The sequence below is a fragment of the Labrus bergylta genome, chromosome 11 (assembly GCF_963930695.1).
Source record: "Labrus bergylta chromosome 11, fLabBer1.1, whole genome shotgun sequence".
In the NCBI taxonomy this organism is placed as follows: Eukaryota; Metazoa; Chordata; class Actinopteri; order Labriformes; family Labridae; genus Labrus; species Labrus bergylta.
In genome coordinates, this window is record NC_089205.1 from 3,056,166 (window position 1) to 3,074,780 (window position 18,615).

The 18,615-nt window shown below is 43.3% G+C and overlaps 1 protein-coding gene across 1 annotated transcript in view; it reads left to right on the top strand.

The window, feature by feature from the left end:
* The window catches only part of fat3a (FAT atypical cadherin 3a), a 151,370-nt gene that overhangs the window by 55,890 nt on the left and 76,865 nt on the right, over window positions 1-18,615 (top strand). Inside the window, exon 3 of the mRNA XM_065959912.1 lies at window positions 15,115-15,441. Coding sequence (XP_065815984.1) covers window positions 15,115-15,441 — 327 coding nt within the window. The remainder of the gene's footprint in view (window positions 1-15,114; window positions 15,442-18,615) is intronic.

Consider the following 18,615-nt stretch of genomic DNA (forward strand, 5'->3'; position numbering starts at 1 on the left):
ATAAATCCTCTTAGAAACAACAAAGCATGAAGAAGAATTGTGTATGGACCGTGAATAAGAGGGTAAACTGTACACTGCAGCTCACTGTTCAAGGAGGTCAGATATAAATACAACTCTTCCTGTTCAAATTGCACGAATGGCGACGTCTCACACATGCAATCATGATGAGAATTGAGACAGTCTGGTTCTGAAATCTTCCTGAGTTGTTGTTCTCATGTCAATCAAAGCAGGAGATTTTCCCGCTTCCTGTGGCATGACATGATGTACAAAAAAAAAAAAGGACGCCTTGGAAATAGCAGTGAAGCAACAAAGTCTGATTCTATATATCGACAGTTTTTGCCTTTCTATGAATGCTTAGTGTGATTTGACTTATTCACAATCGGAAAAAAATAGCTTTAAAGACTTTATATGTGATTTTTCTCACTTAAATGTAGAAATCAAATATATCCTCTGAAAATAACTCTGTGAGTCATGACTGTCTACAATGGGTGTAACACCCGAGTCCCACTGTCTGTGATGTTTTCAGAGTCCTATCTTCAGTTTGTTTACATCGCCCGGACAGCCGGCTGACTCCTCCCCTCGTGTATAAAAGTTGTTTAATTGAGGGACTAGAGAAAAGAAGAATAACATATTGTACTCACTGCTTAACTGTGTTTCTAGATCACGCTCATTTCAGGTAAATTTACATGCAGTGTGAAGATACGAGCATAATAAAGATCGCTAGCATTAGCATGCTAACACAACAATGCAGCGCAAGTTGTTTTGGTTTCATGCTGGTGCTCAAGGGCGACATCTGCTGGATCAAAAAATCTCATATAAAGCCTTTAAGAGAACACCAATCGCAGGCTATAAACGTCACCACCCTTGTGTGCATGCTTGCAATGTATTTTTCGGAATATTTCCTGCTGCATTCGCTTACCAGCTCACCATGACCTCACATTGAAATGTTACCAGGAGGCTTCAGGAAAGTAAAACTGAAGTATAAAAATTCTGCAGTTTGTGTTCACACATGTAACTCACTCATTTCAGGAGCTAGGTGCACGTGTGACAACAGGATAATGTTGATTATGAAATATATTTTGAAAAAAAAGATTTTTCCTGATGTGAACAGCAACATCTGCTCGCTGGCTGTTTGTAAGCATGAAGACAGATTCTAGTGTCACATTCAGAATAATCAAAGGAAGCACAGCACCTTTATGTTGTTGAGGTAACACGGAGCATGTTGTAAATCTGTTAGCCTGAGAGAACAAACAGTTTAAACATGTGTCTCCTGTAATGGATGCTAACTCGTAAACATGTTAACATGTAGAGGTCTTGTTTTCTTCATCTTAGACACTCTCATGAACTGAAGTGACTCCACAGAGCTCTCTCTCTCTCTCTCTCTCTCTCTCTCTCTCTCTCTCTCTCTCTCTCTCTCTCTCTCTCTCCTCTCTCTCTCTCTCTCTCTCTCTCTCTCTCTCTGTTTCTGTAATGATAGCATGTTTGACCATCAGGACACACTAATAACACACGCTGCATATTACACACACACACACCTCCTTCTATTATCATAATTAGGAGAATTAATGACTGCATTTATCATAATTACAGACTGCCAATGAGTAGCAGTGTCTGCTCTGCTCTATGCAGGGCCGGCACGTGGCATAGGCGCTGGCTGTCTATTGGGGGCGCCCTGGAACCCAAAATGAGTGAGGAAGAACAGTTAAAGATGATGAGAAGGAAAAGAGGGAAAAATAGGTATAAATATCACTAAATGTTTTTTTGTTATCTTATATCATTGTCATGCTATTTTTGAGTAATATTCCAACACAAGACAAGACAACATAACTGCATCACCTAAAAGGCCCTGTTTACTTGCTCCCTGCTCAATCTGATGCATCACAACACCGCTGCACGCTTCCTGCTCATTGTGGGGGAGGAGGGCAGACGAGTTATCACAAGTGAGAGACACTGACCATACCTGATAAATATCAGGTTTAAATGAAGATAATCTGTAAAACATAATACTGAATGCCAGTTTTCTTTTAAGTGTATGAACATTGTGATTGGTTGTAGAGTTGGTTGCAATACAAGGGGCGCCAGCTAAATCTTGCCTAGGGAACTAAGAGGGTTCCGGCCGGCTCTGGCTCTATGTGAGTGTGTGTGCGAGCGTGTGTGTGTGTGTGTGTGTGTGTACTGATTTTTGGATGCTTCGTTGCTCATCGTCCTGGGATGAACACCAATGGGCTTTTGGATGATTTAATATTTCTCTGTTGGTGTGATTAACTTTAAATTTGATGTTTCCCCCCCCCCCCCAAAAAAGTAATTAATTGCTGAATGCAGCTGATTGACTCCAGGACATCTTTAGCAGATCATTAAAGCAGGATTCAATGTAAAGTCAGGCTAACATAAGACTGTTCAGTAGTCTCTGTGGTTGTAGTTTTTCTTAGTTTGTGTTATTGCTGCTGCAGCATGCAGACTCTTCCTCCTCAGCTTTGGTCGTGCTGCTGTTTGATGCTGATGCAGCAGAATGAGCAGAATGAGCACTCCAAAGTCAAACAATGATAAACAGAACCATGTGTCAGACAGTGTGTAAAACAGCTGACGAAGGTTTACTGTTTGTCTTTAACATCCCTCCTGGATGTTCAGATCACAGGTGAACCGCCGCACCCCAAAGCATCCTGAGACCACTGACTGAGGGGGTCTGGAACTCATTTGTCTATTTTGGTTTGATAATGTAAACGCTCATGTGTCCTGGGCCACATTAAGAAACAGAGATAACCACGTGTTGTGTATTATGATCAAGACAACAGGTAGATGTCCCGGCAGGTCGAGAGACATCACTGATGATTTTCATCTCCACAAAGTCAGGATGAATCTGAGCATGTGCAGGGAACACACTGCTGCTATGAGTCACTGAGACACACACACACACACACACACACACACACACACACGCACACAATGAATCTCAATGAAAACAACAGACACATTGAGTCAGTTTGTTATGTAACTACAAACTACAACACAAACGGTGTGCGTGAGCGTGTGTGTTTGTGTGTGTGTATATGGTGTGAGTGTGTGTGTGTGGGGCCTGAAGCTACAAAACAACAACATGATAGAGCTGATGAAGATAAGTGTTAACATGTGGTTATGAATGTGTGTTAGTGCAGTTCAGGTCAGCCTGTGAGTGTGTGTGTTGCATAATTATACACACTTCATTACACACACATACACACACACACACACACACACACACACACACAGAGTCACACACACACGCTTCATTTATAACCATGAAGTGATTTTGGGAAAGGTGAGGTATCAGAGTGATGTCAGGTGATTTAAATCAAGGCCGTTAACATTATGCTCCTTTATTATTTAAAAATGAAAACTCTATTTTTTAATCATCGACACTTTGCAATTTTGACATTATGGTGTTGCAATATTTTTCATTTAAAACAAGAAATAAAACGTCCGTATATTGGGTGTCTCGGACTTGTATTGTTGTTGCCATGGTATCAAAGAGGTATCAATAATGTTGGATTTTATTATATATTTAAATAACTATAACTGTGTTACAGGTTTAAAAACAATTGTAAATCAAACAATAACAACAAATTAAACAATGTCCTATTTACATCTTTTATAAGTTTGAGTCAAGACCAGAGTCAAGAGCCCACGTCTCCATTGGGGGCCTGGGTGGTCAGTCCCACTCCCCCAACATATGCCCATGGATGCACAGGAGGAGGATGGTGAGGACAAGAGAGGATGAGGAGGGGGGGTAAAGGGGATAAAGATGAAAAGGCAGCTTCTGCACTCTGATTGGCTGAGACATGTCCATAGAGAGATGAGTGGTTCCTTCATTCTGCTCATAAAAGTTCTTTTTTTGATCAGACAACAAAAGTGAAGTGACATGAAAAAGAACATCTGACTGTGAAGCAGAAATCAAAAATCCTCAGAGAGACCTTCAGACTGCAGCCAGTTACATCATCACACCTGAGGCGACCTCACTTCCTGTTTCTGAGAATCAGAGGGCATGAAGAAGAAATAAAGATGATGAAATATCTCGAGTCTCCCTCCTCCTCCTCCTCTCCTCCTCACAGTCTTCATCCCCATCATGTGACATGTCCCAGCTGTAAACCTGCACTCTGTTTCATGTTCTCCTGCTTCACCTTGTACCAGTCTCTCTCCACACCTGTCTCTGTCAGATCCACCAAACTCTGTTCCAAACCAGCTGATACAAATCTGAACAGATAATTGAGATGCACATTGTCTCTTCATCATGTTAGTCTCTTATTAAGGAGAACAGAGAGCAGCAGGTTTTATATGTTCTTTACATACCTGTGTATACCTATATACATACCTGTGTATACCTGTATTTGAGAATCACTTTCTCCTCTGACTCATGTGTTTCAGGTTGAGCCGGGCAATTATAGTAAGATTTCAGAACGATGTAGACCATATTTTTTAATCACAAGACTGATTCTTAAAGGCCCTGATATATATACGAAGGTCAACTGAGGCTGCGCCTCATGTTATACGAGCAGGCCATTTTCACACCGCTGTCTCTTGATCACTCTAGGTACTTCTAATAAAGAATAATGTCTGATAAAAAGTTCCACTTTAGTGGAAAAATAAAAGAATAGGCAGAGGAACAGCCAATTAGAGAGATCAGCCAACGGGTAACAACAGCGCTTGACACACCGCAAAAACTAGGGCGATGACCGCTCACCGACGATCTCCTTTGTGTGTCAGGGCCTTTAGTCTGCTGAATAGCAGCCAGATGTAGTGTGTAGTGTACAGAGGGGAATGACTGCTGATCATGACCATCTCAGCTGCTCCCAACTAGTCACGACTGCACACACTCACCCAGTGAGCACAGAGCCACCAGCCAATTGAACCTGAGCTATGGTTGTGTGTCTTAAACAATTCACTGACACAGTGTGAGATAACTTTTTTACAATCACAAAGTGTATGCCTGGCTTTAGAGACAAAAAATATTTCGGATTCCCTTAAAATAAAAAATAAAAGCAGCTCTATGCCTTTAAATCATCCTGACATCATTATACCACAAGAAGCCTCTTTATTACCTACCATACCCTCATCACTTCACTTTCTCACTTCTCACACAGGGGCACGCACACAGGCGCACACACACAGGCGCACACACACACACACACACACACACACACACACACACACACACACACACACACACACACACACACACACACACACACACACACACACAAACCTCACTTTATCTCTCTAATGCTAGCAGGGGATCTCAGGTGATAATCCTGCTGCAGGGGAAGGACAACCTGAACATCCCTGCAGCCCCCTAAAACACACACACACACACACACACACACGCACACACACACACACACACACACATACACCCACACACATGCACAGATTGGGAGAATGTGTGACTGATGCAGGACCCTGCAGGCAGAGTCTGAAAGAGAAAATATACCCTCTCAAATCTGATATACAAAAGAATATCTATTCACAAAGATATAGACACAGTATACTGTAAATCTGTAATATAAGTCTCCCCGGTATATAAGACAGTCAGTTTTTATGCGTCTCTAAGGGAGAAAAAATGTTTAAAAGGTCTTCCTGTGTGATGATTTCATTTGTGTTCATTGAAGTCCATGTTGTGCAGTTCCTGTGAAGCTGTAAAGCTCTTTTAGTACCATTTGTTTTCACCATGTGGAGTTTGTAATCCTGCTAGCTTCCTATCCTCTAGTTGAGCTCTCAGCCTCCATTAACACTGAGAGTTGTGAAGTACAGACCCACAGCCTTCGAGTAGCTCTCTTCTGGTCACTTGTCTTATTTTAAGGAGTCTTTATTTACTGAACAGTATACCGCCATTTTCTTTACTTGCACCATTATGACCTCATGAAGGAGAAAAGATGGGAAAACGTGGAGCCAGCAGACTGGTCCACATCTCTGTGTAACCCAGCATTATTTATCCAGTGAAGCAGCTGCTTGCAATACACAATGAATTTTTTATAGCATCATGTAGCATGCAGTAGGTGATAGTGGCAGCTGAGCTTCTAGTGACAGCGCATCTATCAGCATTTTACACTAGTATATATGTGTTCTACCAGAACATAGGAAGCAGCCCCCTTATTTGATGAAAAATTACTGTCTTGTAAACTGTATGTTTGGGTACTGATGCTTTGTTGTCAAACATTACAATATTTTATTTCATTTCACAATCAGCAATACAAATGTAAAATCCCATATTACACATGAGGACAATGATTTTTTATAATGTTATTACACTAGAATGCTCTTTGTCTGTCTCATAAGCCGGACATATGCACTCCGGATAATATCTAGATAATTACAGGAGGACTTCTCTGGAGATTCTCCTGACCTAGCTGTTCACATATGCTCCTCACAGCGGGGGACTTTCCCTGTCAGAGGGGAGGGGGGGTCGGGGGGATTTCCCGACATAAGACGTGACGTAAATAAACAACGTGGAAGTAGCAACCGTAGCAACAGAGTCCGCTACACGACGTTATAATGAGAATATTTGTCTTTATATAAATGCTATGTGTAATCCAATGGAATGACAACATCCACAAAAGAGAGGAGAACAACATACTGACCAACAGAAAACAGAATGCAGACATTTAATTACGTGCACAGAGATGTAGAGGTCGCGTGCAGACACTTTAGCCGGTCACTATATAAACGTCATTCTCTTTCCATTGGCTCGAGGTGAAATCTCCGGAATATATGCGGCAGCGTTCAGACATCAGCTCACTCGGATATTCTACGGAAAGAAATTACGGGTCGGCTTGAAAAATTTGGCTATTTCCGTTCACACATAGCCTGTAGCCCCTCCGGGTAGCCTACTCTCCGGAGTTTGTCAGGAGATTTCCGTATGTGTGAGAAGGGTTTATATGTCAGCCCTGGGATTGACTGGCAACCAGTGTACCCTGCGTCTTGCCCTATGACAGCTGGGATTGCCTCCAGCCCCCCTGCGATCTTTAAGTGTGGTCAACAGGAACTCAAGAAATACAATGTAGAAATCCTTCCTTCATATTATCCCATCTCCCCCATCCCATTCTTATTTACATTTTTACCCGTTCTTTTGTAAAGCGTCTCGAGATAACACTTGTTATGAATTGGCGCTATACAAATAATGATTGATTGATTGATTGACCCCGAATGTGAAAAGCCGTATAGATAATAAATGAAAAATAACTCAAACTGAATGCAGTTTTCCTTTACAAATTAAATACACAAATGACCACATGTTTTAGTGTGTTAAAGACAATTCATCTTCAGGTTTTTGATAGAATAATTTAAAAAAATCTATGTGTGTGTGTGTGTGTGTGTGTGTGTGTGTGTGTGTGTGTGTGTGTGTGTGTGTGTTGTGTTTCACTCTCTCTGACTCACTCTCACTATATTTTATCACAGAGCTGAAAGCAGCTCAGAGAAACCTGAACCTGTTTGTTTCAGACTCACAGGACTGTCAGTGTGTGTGTGTGTGTGTGTGTGTGTGTGTGTGTGTGTGTGTGTGTGTGTGTGTGTGTGTGTGTGTGTGTGTGTGTGTGTGTGTGTGTGTGTGTGTGTGTGTGTGTGTGTGTGTGTGTGTGTGAGTGTGTGTGTGTTCGTGTTCCTCTCCTTTTGTCACATACAGGTGTGTACATAATGAAGGTTTCTTTGCACAGGGATGGTATATTGTTGGAGTCGGTGTTTGTTAATTTATCAGCCTGTCAGCGCCTCTTGTCTGTGTACTGAAGCAGAATTCTTGAAAGCAACCTTCGTTCTGCTGCTCTCACAGATTTTCACTTTAACTCTTAGTGTGTGTGTGTGTGTGTTTTGTGTGTACTCTGGAGAGTTGTATGTCTGTGTCAGGGAAACAGTTTGACCTGCTCAGCAGAGTGAAGAAGTAGAAGTGAAGGTCAGAAATGTTGAAGCTCACTGATTCTGTGAGTATCTGAGAAATGAGCAGCGTGCAGCCCTTCAGGCTGAGTGAATAAAAGAATCAGAGATAATCTTAGCTCGCTCTCCGGCTCACACACTGGCCTTCACCATATTCTGCTCGGATGACATTCAGTGTGATTTCTGTTGCATTAGTTCTGTGGGTTCGTTTCTGACTTTGCATTGTTCGAAAATTTGCAGCATATTTGCTCTGTATGAATTTTATTATTTTGGAGTTTTGTGCTTATTGTGGATTTTTGCAGCCTGTTTCTTTTGATGTAATCTTTGAGGTAATGTAATCTTCATGTTGCATAGATTCTGTCCTTTTTGAGCCATTATACACTTGTTTATTTCAGTCTTCAAACTAAGGACATACTGTATATACAGACATTTTAATGAGGATGAAAATAAAGAGAAAGACAGGAAGCTGGCAGAAAAGCTGTCGGGTATAGCACTCAGTGGTAGAGGCAGCGGAGAACCCTCAGTGAAATGTGAATGTTGCATGAATGGATGAGTTAATACTGATGGACACTTTACATAGCAGCCATCAGTGTGTGAATGTGGTGAAATAAGGTAGTGTGTCCTGCAGCAGTAACACACACAGAGAGAGGAGGTGTTCTCCTGTAGTAACACAGAGAGGAGGTGTTCTCCTGTAGTAACACAGAGAGGAGGTGTTCTCCTGTAGTAACACAGAGAGAGGAGGTGTTCTCCTGTAGTAACACAGAGAGGAGGTGTTCTCCTGTAGTAACACACAGAGAGAGGAGGTGTTCTCCTGTAGTAACACAGAGAGGAGGTGTTCTCCTGTAGTAACACAGAGAGGAGGTGTTCTCCTGTAGTAACACAGAGAGAGAGGAGGTGTTCTCCTGTAGTAACACACACAGAGAGGAGGTGTTCTCCTGTAGTAACACACAGAGAGAGAGGAGGTGTTCTCCTGTAGTAACACAGAGAGGAGGTGTTCTCCTGTAGTAACACAGAGAGAGAGGAGGTGTTCTCCTGTAGTAACACACAGAGAGAGGAGGTGTTCTCCTGTAGTAACACACACAGAGAGGAGGTGTTCTCCTGTAGTAACACAGAGAGGAGGTGTTCTCCTGTAGTAACACAGAGAGAGGAGGTGTTCTCCTGTAGTAACACAGAGAGGAGGTGTTCTCCTGTAGTAACACACAGAGAGAGGAGGTGTTCTCCTGTAGTAACACACAGAGAGGAGGTGTTCTCCTGTAGTAACACACAGAGAGAGGAGGTGTTCTCCTGTAGTAACACACAGAGAGGAGGTGTTCTCCTGTAGTAACACACAGAGAGGAGGTGTTCTCCTGTAGTAACACACACAGAGAGGAGGTGTTCTCCTGTAGTAACACAGAGAGGAGGTGTTCTCCTGTAGTAACACAGAGAGAGGAGGTGTTCTCCTGTAGTAACACAGAGAGGAGGTGTTCTCCTGTAGTAACACACAGAGAGAGGAGGTGTTCTCCTGTAGTAACACACAGAGAGGAGGTGTTCTCCTGTAGTAACACACAGAGAGGAGGTGTTCTCCTGTAGTAACACACAGAGAGAGGAGGTGTTCTCCTGTAGTAACACAGAGAGAGAGGAGGTGTTCTCCTGTAGTAACACAGAGAGGAGGTGTTCTCCTGTAGTAACACAGAGAGAGAGGAGGTGTTCTCCTGTAGTAACACACAGAGAGAGGAGGTGTTCTCCTGTAGTAACACAGAGAGAGAGGAGGTGTTCTCCTGTAGTAACACAGAGAGGAGGTGTTCTCCTGTAGTAACACAGAGAGAGAGGAGGTGTTCTCCTGTAGTAACACAGAGAGAGAGGAGGTGTTCTCCTGTAGTAACACAGAGAGAGAGGAGGTGTTCTCCTGTAGTAACACAGAGAGGAGGTGTTCTCCTGTAGTAACACAGAGAGAGAGGAGGTGTTCTCCTGTAGTAACACACAGAGAGAGGAGGTGTTCTCCTGTAGTAACACACAGAGAGGAGGTGTTCTCCTGTAGTAACACAGAGAGAGGAGGTGTTCTCCTGTAGTAACACAGAGAGAGAGGAGGTGTTCTCCTGTAGTAACACAGAGAGGAGGTGTTCTCCTGTAGTAACACACAGAGAGAGAGGAGGTGTTCTCCTGTAGTAACACACAGAGAGGAGGTGTTCTCCTGTAGTAACACACAGAGAGAGGAGGTGTTCTCCTGTAGTAACACACAGAGAGGAGATGTTCTCCTGTAGTAACACACAGAGAGGAGGTGTTCTCCTGTAGTAACACACAGAGAGGAGGTGTTCTCCTGTAGTAACACAGAGAGGAGATGTTCTCCTGTAGTAACACAGAGAGGAGGTGTTCTCCTGTAGTAACACAGAGAGGAGGTGTTCTCCTGTAGTAACACAGAGAGAGGAGGTGTTCTCCTGTAGTAACACAGAGAGGAGGTGTTCTCCTGTAGTAACACACAGAGAGGAGGTGTTCTCCTGTAGTAACACAGAGAGGAGGTGTTCTCCTGTAGTAACACACAGAGAGGAGGTGTTCTCCTGTAGTAACACACAGAGAGGAGGTGTTCTCCTGTAGTAACACAGAGAGAGGAGGTGTTCTCCTGTAGTAACACACACAGAGAGGAGGTGTTCTCCTGTAGTAACACAGAGAGGAGGTGTTCTCCTGTAGTAACACACAGAGAGGAGGTGTTCTCCTGTAGTAACACAGAGAGAGAGGAGGTGTTCTTCTGTAGTAACACACAGAGAGGAGGTGTTCTCCTGTAGTAACACACAGAGAGGAGGTGTTCTCCTGTAGTAACACAGAGAGGAGGTGTTCTCCTGTAGTAACACAGAGAGAGAGGAGGTGTTCTTCTGTAGTAACACACAGAGAGGAGGTGTTCTCCTGTAGTAACACAGAGAGAGGAGGTGTTCTCCTGTAGTAACACACAGAGAGGAGGTGTTCTCCTGTAGTAACACAGAGAGAGAGGAGGTGTTCTCCTGTAGTAACACAGAGAGGAGGTGTTCTCCTGTAGTAACACAGAGAGGAGATGTTCTCCTGTAGTAACACACAGAGAGGAGGTGTTCTCCTGTAGTAACACAGAGAGAGAGGAGGTGTTCTCCTGTAGTAACACAGAGAGAGGAGGTGTTCTCCTGTAGTAACACAGAGAGGAGGTGTTCTCCTGTAGTAACACAGAGAGGAGGTGTTCTCCTGTAGTAACACAGAGAGGAGGTGTTCTCCTGTAGTAACACACAGAGAGGAGGTGTTCTCCTGTAGTAACACAGAGAGGAGGTGTTCTCCTGTAGTAACACAGAGAGGAGGTGTTCTCCTGTAGTAACACACAGAGAGAGAGGAGGTGTTCTCCTGTAGTAACACACAGAGAGGAGGTGTTCTCCTGTAGTAACACAGAGAGGAGGTGTTCTCCTGTAGTAACACAGAGAGAGAGGAGGTGTTCTCCTGTAGTAACACACACAGAGAGGAGGTGTTCTCCTGTAGTAACACAGAGAGAGAGGAGGTGTTCTCCTGTAGTAACACACAGAGAGGAGGTGTTCTCCTGTAGTAACACACAGAGAGAGGAGGTGTTCTCCTGTAGTAACACACACAGAGAGGAGGTGTTCTCCTGTAGTAACACAGAGAGGAGGTGTTCTCCTGTAGTAACACACAGAGAGGAGGTGTTCTCCTGTAGTAACACAGAGAGAGAGGAGGTGTTCTCCTGTAGTAACACACAGAGAGGAGGTGTTCTCCTGTAGTAACACACAGAGAGAGGAGGTGTTCTCCTGTAGTAACACAGAGAGGAGGTGTTCTCCTGTAGTAACACAGAGAGGAGGTGTTCTCCTGTAGTAACACACAGAGAGGAGGTGTTCTCCTGTAGTAACACAGAGAGGAGGTGTTCTCCTGTAGTAACACACAGAGAGGAGGTGTTCTCCTGTAGTAACACAGAGAGAGAGGAGGTGTTCTCCTGTAGTAACACACAGAGAGAGAGGAGGTGTTCTCCTGTAGTAACACACAGAGAGGAGGTGTTCTCCTGTAGTAACACAGAGAGAGAGGAGGTGTTCTCCTGTAGTAACACAGAGAGGAGGTGTTCTCCTGTAGTAACACAGAGAGGAGATGTTCTCCTGTAGTAACACACAGAGAGGAGGTGTTCTCCTGTAGTAACACAGAGAGAGAGGAGGTGTTCTCCTGTAGTAACACAGAGAGGAGGTGTTCTCCTGTAGTAACACAGAGAGGAGGTGTTCTCCTGTAGTAACACAGAGAGAGAGGAGGTGTTCTCCTGTAGTAACACAGAGAGGAGGTGTTCTCCTGTAGTAACGCAGAGAGGAGATGTTCTCCTGCAGCTGGATTAGAGAGAACACTAATTACTGCTCTAATTAATCTCCTCCTAATTCAACATGAGGCCTGAGACTCACTTTGTTTCACTGAAGAGCTCTTCCCCAGATACCTGCAGAGGCCTCAGGCCAGACACTCAGTCACACCTTGGAGGGCGGGGGGAATTAAAAACCAGGATTAATCCACCAAACATTGATTTGTGAACTCTACAGTTTCTGTTTTTGGTTTAAAACGTGTTATTGTATGTCCTTTTTTAAATTATTTTTGATATGTTTTTCGAGATGTTTCCTCAGGAGACAGTGTCCAATTTGTTCTCCTGTAGTAACACACAGAGAGGAGGTGTTCTCCTGTAGTAACACAGAGAGAGAGGAGGTGTTCTCCTGTAGTAACACACAGAGAGGAGGTGTTCTCCTGTAGTAACACACAGAGAGAGGAGGTGTTCTCCTGTAGTAACACACAGAGAGGAGGTGTTCTCCTGTAGTAACACACAGAGAGGAGGTGTTCTCCTGTAGTAACACAGAGAGGAGGTGTTCTCCTGTAGTAACACACAGAGAGGAGGTGTTCTCCTGTAGTAACACAGAGAGAGAGGAGGTGTTCTCCTGTAGTAACACACAGAGAGAGAGGAGGTGTTCTCCTGTAGTAACACACAGAGAGGAGGTGTTCTCCTGTAGTAACACAGAGAGAGAGGAGGTGTTCTCCTGTAGTAACACAGAGAGGAGGTGTTCTCCTGTAGTAACACAGAGAGGAGATGTTCTCCTGTAGTAACACACAGAGAGGAGGTGTTCTCCTGTAGTAACACAGAGAGAGAGGAGGTGTTCTCCTGTAGTAACACAGAGAGAGGAGGTGTTCTCCTGTAGTAACACAGAGAGGAGGTGTTCTCCTGTAGTAACACACAGAGAGAGGAGGTGTTCTCCTGTAGTAACACAGAGAGAGAGGAGGTGTTCTCCTGTAGTAACACAGAGAGGAGGTGTTCTCCTGTAGTAACACACAGAGAGGAGGTGTTCTCCTGTAGTAACACACAGAGAGGAGGTGTTCTCCTGTAGTAACACACAGAGAGGAGGTGTTCTCCTGTAGTAACACAGAGAGGAGGTGTTCTCCTGTAGTAACACAGAGAGAGAGGAGGTGTTCTCCTGTAGTAACACAGAGAGGAGGTGTTCTCCTGTAGTAACACAGAGAGAGAGGAGGTGTTCTCCTGTAGTAACACAGAGAGGAGGTGTTCTCCTGTAGTAACACAGAGAGGAGGTGTTCTCCTGTAGTAACACAGAGAGGAGGTGTTCTCCTGTAGTAACACAGAGAGGAGGTGTTCTCCTGTAGTAACGCAGAGAGGAGATGTTCTCCTGCAGCTGGATTAGAGAGAACACTAATTACTGCTCTAATTAATCTCCTCCTAATTCAACATGAGGCCTGAGACTCACTTTGTTTCACTGAAGAGCTCTTCCCCAGATACCTGCAGAGGCCTCAGGCCAGACACTCAGTCACACCTTGGAGGGCGGGGGGAATTAAAAACCAGGATTAATCCACCAAACATTGATTTGTGAACTCTACAGTTTCTGTTTTTGGTTTAAAACGTGTTATTGTATGTCCTTTTTTAAATTATTTTTGATATGTTTTTCGAGATGTTTCCTCAGGAGACAGTGTCCAATTTTAAGGAGCTTTGGGTGTAGCTTGCAGCTATCCTGTTAAAGGACTTTTGGCCAAAATGTTTGTGTGTTGCTGCACTAACAGGCAGAAACCTTTAACAGCATTGTTAGATAGGATCAATAATGAAATCACAGCAGATTATGTTACTCCTCTTCTGCCCTCTGAATGAACAGTTTTCCCACATTCATACAAAGCTGCTTGAACATCAGTCTACTCTAGAACAATAATACTAATAATTCTGTTAATACTACTACTACTACAGTCAGATACTTCAGCTACTCCAGATCACTTCAGAGAGAGAGAGAGAGAGAGAGAGAGAGAGAGAGAATCATTTACAGTTTAATTAAAACTGATATACAGATGAACTAAAACATTACTTTGAGAATAAAGGTGAATTATTTTTTCATCAGCAGAGACTACACCTTAGGAACCCAATCACACTAACAGACTGGTGTGTGTGTGTGTGTGTGTGTGTGTGTGTGTGTGTGTGTGTGTGTGTGTGTGTGTGTGTGTGTGTGTGTGTGTGTGTGTGTGTGTGTGTGTGTGTGTGTGTGTGTGTGTGTGTGTGTGTGTGTGTGTGTGACAGTAATAGCTGTGTAGCTCCTCTGTGAGCCGGTCAGTGAATATTTCATGATGGTCTCCATTAGAGCAGCAGAGCAAATGGAGCGGCTAACAGCTACACTTACATGCTTAAGATACTCCTGTGTCTGCACGCGTGTGTGTGTGTGTGTGTGTGTGTGTGTGTGTGTGTGTGTGTGTGTGTGTGTGTGTGTGTGTGTGTGTCCACATGGACACAAGTGCTTTTTGACGAGAGGAATCAGCCTCTAGGTCTAATAAGCAGAAACAATGTTACTGCTTAAGATGGCTAATAAAGAGCACTACACACACACACGCACGCACCACGCACGCACGCACGCACACACACACACACACACACACACACACACACACACACACAGACACACACACACACACACATTGTCTGCCTGCTGTGTTAAACAGCTGTGTCTTCAGGTATATTTAACACGTTAACTATCAGGTGTGGGAGTGTTATTGTAGATTGTAGTTGATTCTCTTTGATTACTCAGAATAAAATAATTCAGTCCTCCAAAAAACGACCAATGACGTGAAAGATTTTTGCATTACTGTTGATACGATACCAAAAGTTTAAACATCAACAAGAATCTAGTAAAAATCTGATGATATAAATACATGCTTGATTGACAAAAAATGATTTCTTGGCACCAATAATTGAATACATTATTACCCTTCCTCCATCAGGTATGATCTACACCACTGACATGTTGGACCGCGAGACCAAGGACTCCTATTGGCTGACTGTGTACGCCAGTGACCACGGCGTGGTCCCTCAGTTTGCGTCGATCGAGGTGTTCGTTCAGGTTGAGGATGTGAACGATAACGCTCCTCTGACCTCGGAGCCTCTGTACCGACCTTCAGTTCCAGAGAACTCCCCCAGAGACGTCTCCGTCATCCAGATCTACGCCCAAGACCCCGACGCCACACCCCTGTCCTCCCCGGCCGACCGCCTCACTTACAAGATCATCAGCGGAAACCCCCAGAACTTCTTCAGCATCAACACGCGCACAGGTGAGAGAGAGAGAGAGAGAGAGAGAGAGAGAGAGAGAGAGAGAGAGAGAGAGAGAGTGTGTGTTTGTGTGTGTGAGAAACAAACAGCCTTCATGTTTCTGAGTGATTGAATTTGTGTTAATCATGAATCTGTGTTCTCACATATCACTGCTGCTGATCGTTTGAGCAGAAAACTGAGAATCTCTCCTCACCTGTGTCACCTGTTTTTATCTCTGATCTGCAGCTCTTCATGAACTCTGTTTATCACATAGATCTTCTCCTAGATGATCATCTCATGCTTCAGATCTGATCACAGATTTTTGAGAAGTATCAGATCGATAAGGATATTTAATATCTCCTTAGATAGCCATGACAGCACTACAAATCAAAGTGAAGAATCTTAACAAAGAATCACATTCTTCATTTTCTTCACTTCATGCTACAATAATAATAATAATAATAGAAGACCTTTTTAGAAATTGCTTTAACATCTGAGTACAACAGACTGGGATACAGAAAGCTATACAGTATTCGTTATCCTCCATCAGAAACAACAACTTTACTGTAAACAGATCAATAATAACATCTTTTCTCTAATCTACAAAAACACTTTTTTTTATTCTTCTTGTATGAACTTTGATAACTTTGAACACATAACATACACACACCTTTCATTAACTGTGTGTGTGTGTCACTTCCTGCTCCCGCACACAGGAAGCGTGTGTTTCTGGATATATATCTTCAGTGTTTGGAGCAAACACAGCAGCACTCTGTGTTTGTCTGCGTTTACAGCTACAGACTACAGCAGGCTGTAATGTTACTAAAGTAAAGTTTCTGATTGATGTTATCACGGCCACCAGCTAATTCGACATAAGAAAAAACCTTTTACAAACACAGAGTGAGTGTAAGGAAACACACACATCCTGTGTCAGCAGATATGTTAAAGTCAGTTTAAAACCTGAAGGAGAATCAGCTCATTGAGTTTATTATGAACAGATATTAAACTCTACAGTTCAATAAAAAACAGACTCGCTTCTTCTCTAATAGAACAAAACAAACATGAAGATTAATGGTGCTGTGACTCGAGGCTTTTATTCTGATGAAGTTTGATAATGTCCCACATCTCTCAGTATGACATCATCGACAGTCACCCAGCTTACTAATGACACTCCTACATGGTACATGTGATACCTGTACAGAGGTGTTTGTTGTTTCAGAGCTTTTCTTAAAGGATCAACTTGTAGCTGTGAACACACACACACACACACACACACACACACACACACACACACACACACACACACACACACACACACACACACACACAGTGTGCTCTGTAGGAGACACTGCAGTTATAATTGGCTGTTTCTATTTTTATCTCCTCTGTAGCCTGATCTGCGAATACAAAACCCAACCCCCCGGTGTGTGTGTGTGTGTGTGCGTGTGCATGTGTGTGTGCGTGTGCGTGTGCGTGTGCGTGTGCGTGTGCATGTGTGTGTCTCTGTCAGATGTTGAATATTTGATTCCTTTATAAAACATTGATGAGTGACTGCAGCCATTTCTCTCAGTGATTAACACGTCTGTTGTGTGTGTCGTTGTGTTGTGTGTGTGTTGCGTTATTGTGTTTGTTGTGTGATTTGTTGTGTGTGTTTCTTTTGTCTTGTTGACACTGTGTTCACCCCCTCCTCTGTGATTCTAACATGTTTTCTTCATTTGTGGTGTCTGGTTTTGTGTGTGTGTGTGTGTGTGTGTGTGTGTGTGTGTGTGTGTGTGTGTGTGTGTGTGTGTGTGTGTGTGTGTGTGTGTGTGTGTGTGTGTGTGTGTGCGTGCGCGTATGTGTGTGTGCGTGCGCGTGTGTGTGTGTGTGCGTGCGTGTGCGTGTGTCAGCTCTACATGTTCTGTGTTTCTGTCTGTTCTCTGCAGTAATCTTAATTCACACCTGGTCCCTGGTCAGTGGATCACAGACATTGATTTATCCTGCATGCTTACACAAGTTCTGCATAATGACATCCCTCTCATTAACATTGTTTCACAGAGACAGACAGACAAACACCTCTACATTTTTAACAGAAATCAGGCCAAAAACAGGTTCACATGAAATAAACCCGGGCTGTGAAGCTGCTCATAAGGTTGTCAAAATGTCCAATCCTCTGATACTTTGTGATACCACGTGCTTTAAAACGAGACAATCTCTGTTACTTTAATGGTCGATAGCATCAAAAAGAAGCAAAGCTCTTAAAAAATAACACCAGAGATAGTTCATAAATCAGGTGTGTAGGAGAGGAATAAATACCTCATAAAATGCAGGCAAACTCCTGCACGCTGTCTAAATGGCACAAATACTTTGGCAATGTTATGGAGCTGACACTGTTGAAAGAATTGTGCAACCCCTAACCCTAAACCCCCTCCTTTACTCTGTGTTTTTAAGAAACACATCATCTTTATGAAGTACAAAAAGGACTGGAGAAACCTCAGTTTTTACATGGTCCATTTAAATGTAACTGTGAATTTGAATGGAAGCTTTTGGTTAAAAATATGACTGAAGGTCTAGATCAAGTATTTTTTTATACTATGGGTCATTCAAATAACAGATATTTTATCTTTTAAGACACACCATGTCAACCTTCTCTGAAACACTCTGCATAAAGTGATCTGTTCACTTTATTTCTGAACAGATAATCACAGGATTAAAATAAGACCCTGTGTTAGTTGAAGCAGTACAGACATCACACTAAATAAATCCCACGCATGACCAGTATGTTTTTTGAATGTTGGTCCTATTCTCAATTGTCTGTTTTTACACACCTCCATAGCAGGTAGAAATATTCCTAAACACTCAAATCAGACACACACAGGTGGAACATAAAGGTAAGGTATCATGTCTCTGTTCCATTGATCCACTTTGTGTCAGCGTTTAACAAACTAGTCTTTAGTTTGTGTAGCTGAGAACTGGTCCACACCTCCCCAACAACAGCCTTTGTGTGTGTGTGTGTGTGTGTGTGTGTGTGTGTGTGTGTGTGTGTGTGTGTGTGTGTGTGTGTGTGTGTGTGTGTGTGTGTGTGTGTGTGTGTGTGTGTGTGTGTGTGTGTGTGTGTGTGTGTGTGTGTGTGTGTGTGACCTTTCTCATCCTGCTGTCAGCTCTCTTTCTCTCTCTTGCACGTTCACACTGTAAATAAACTGAAGCCTTAAAACCCT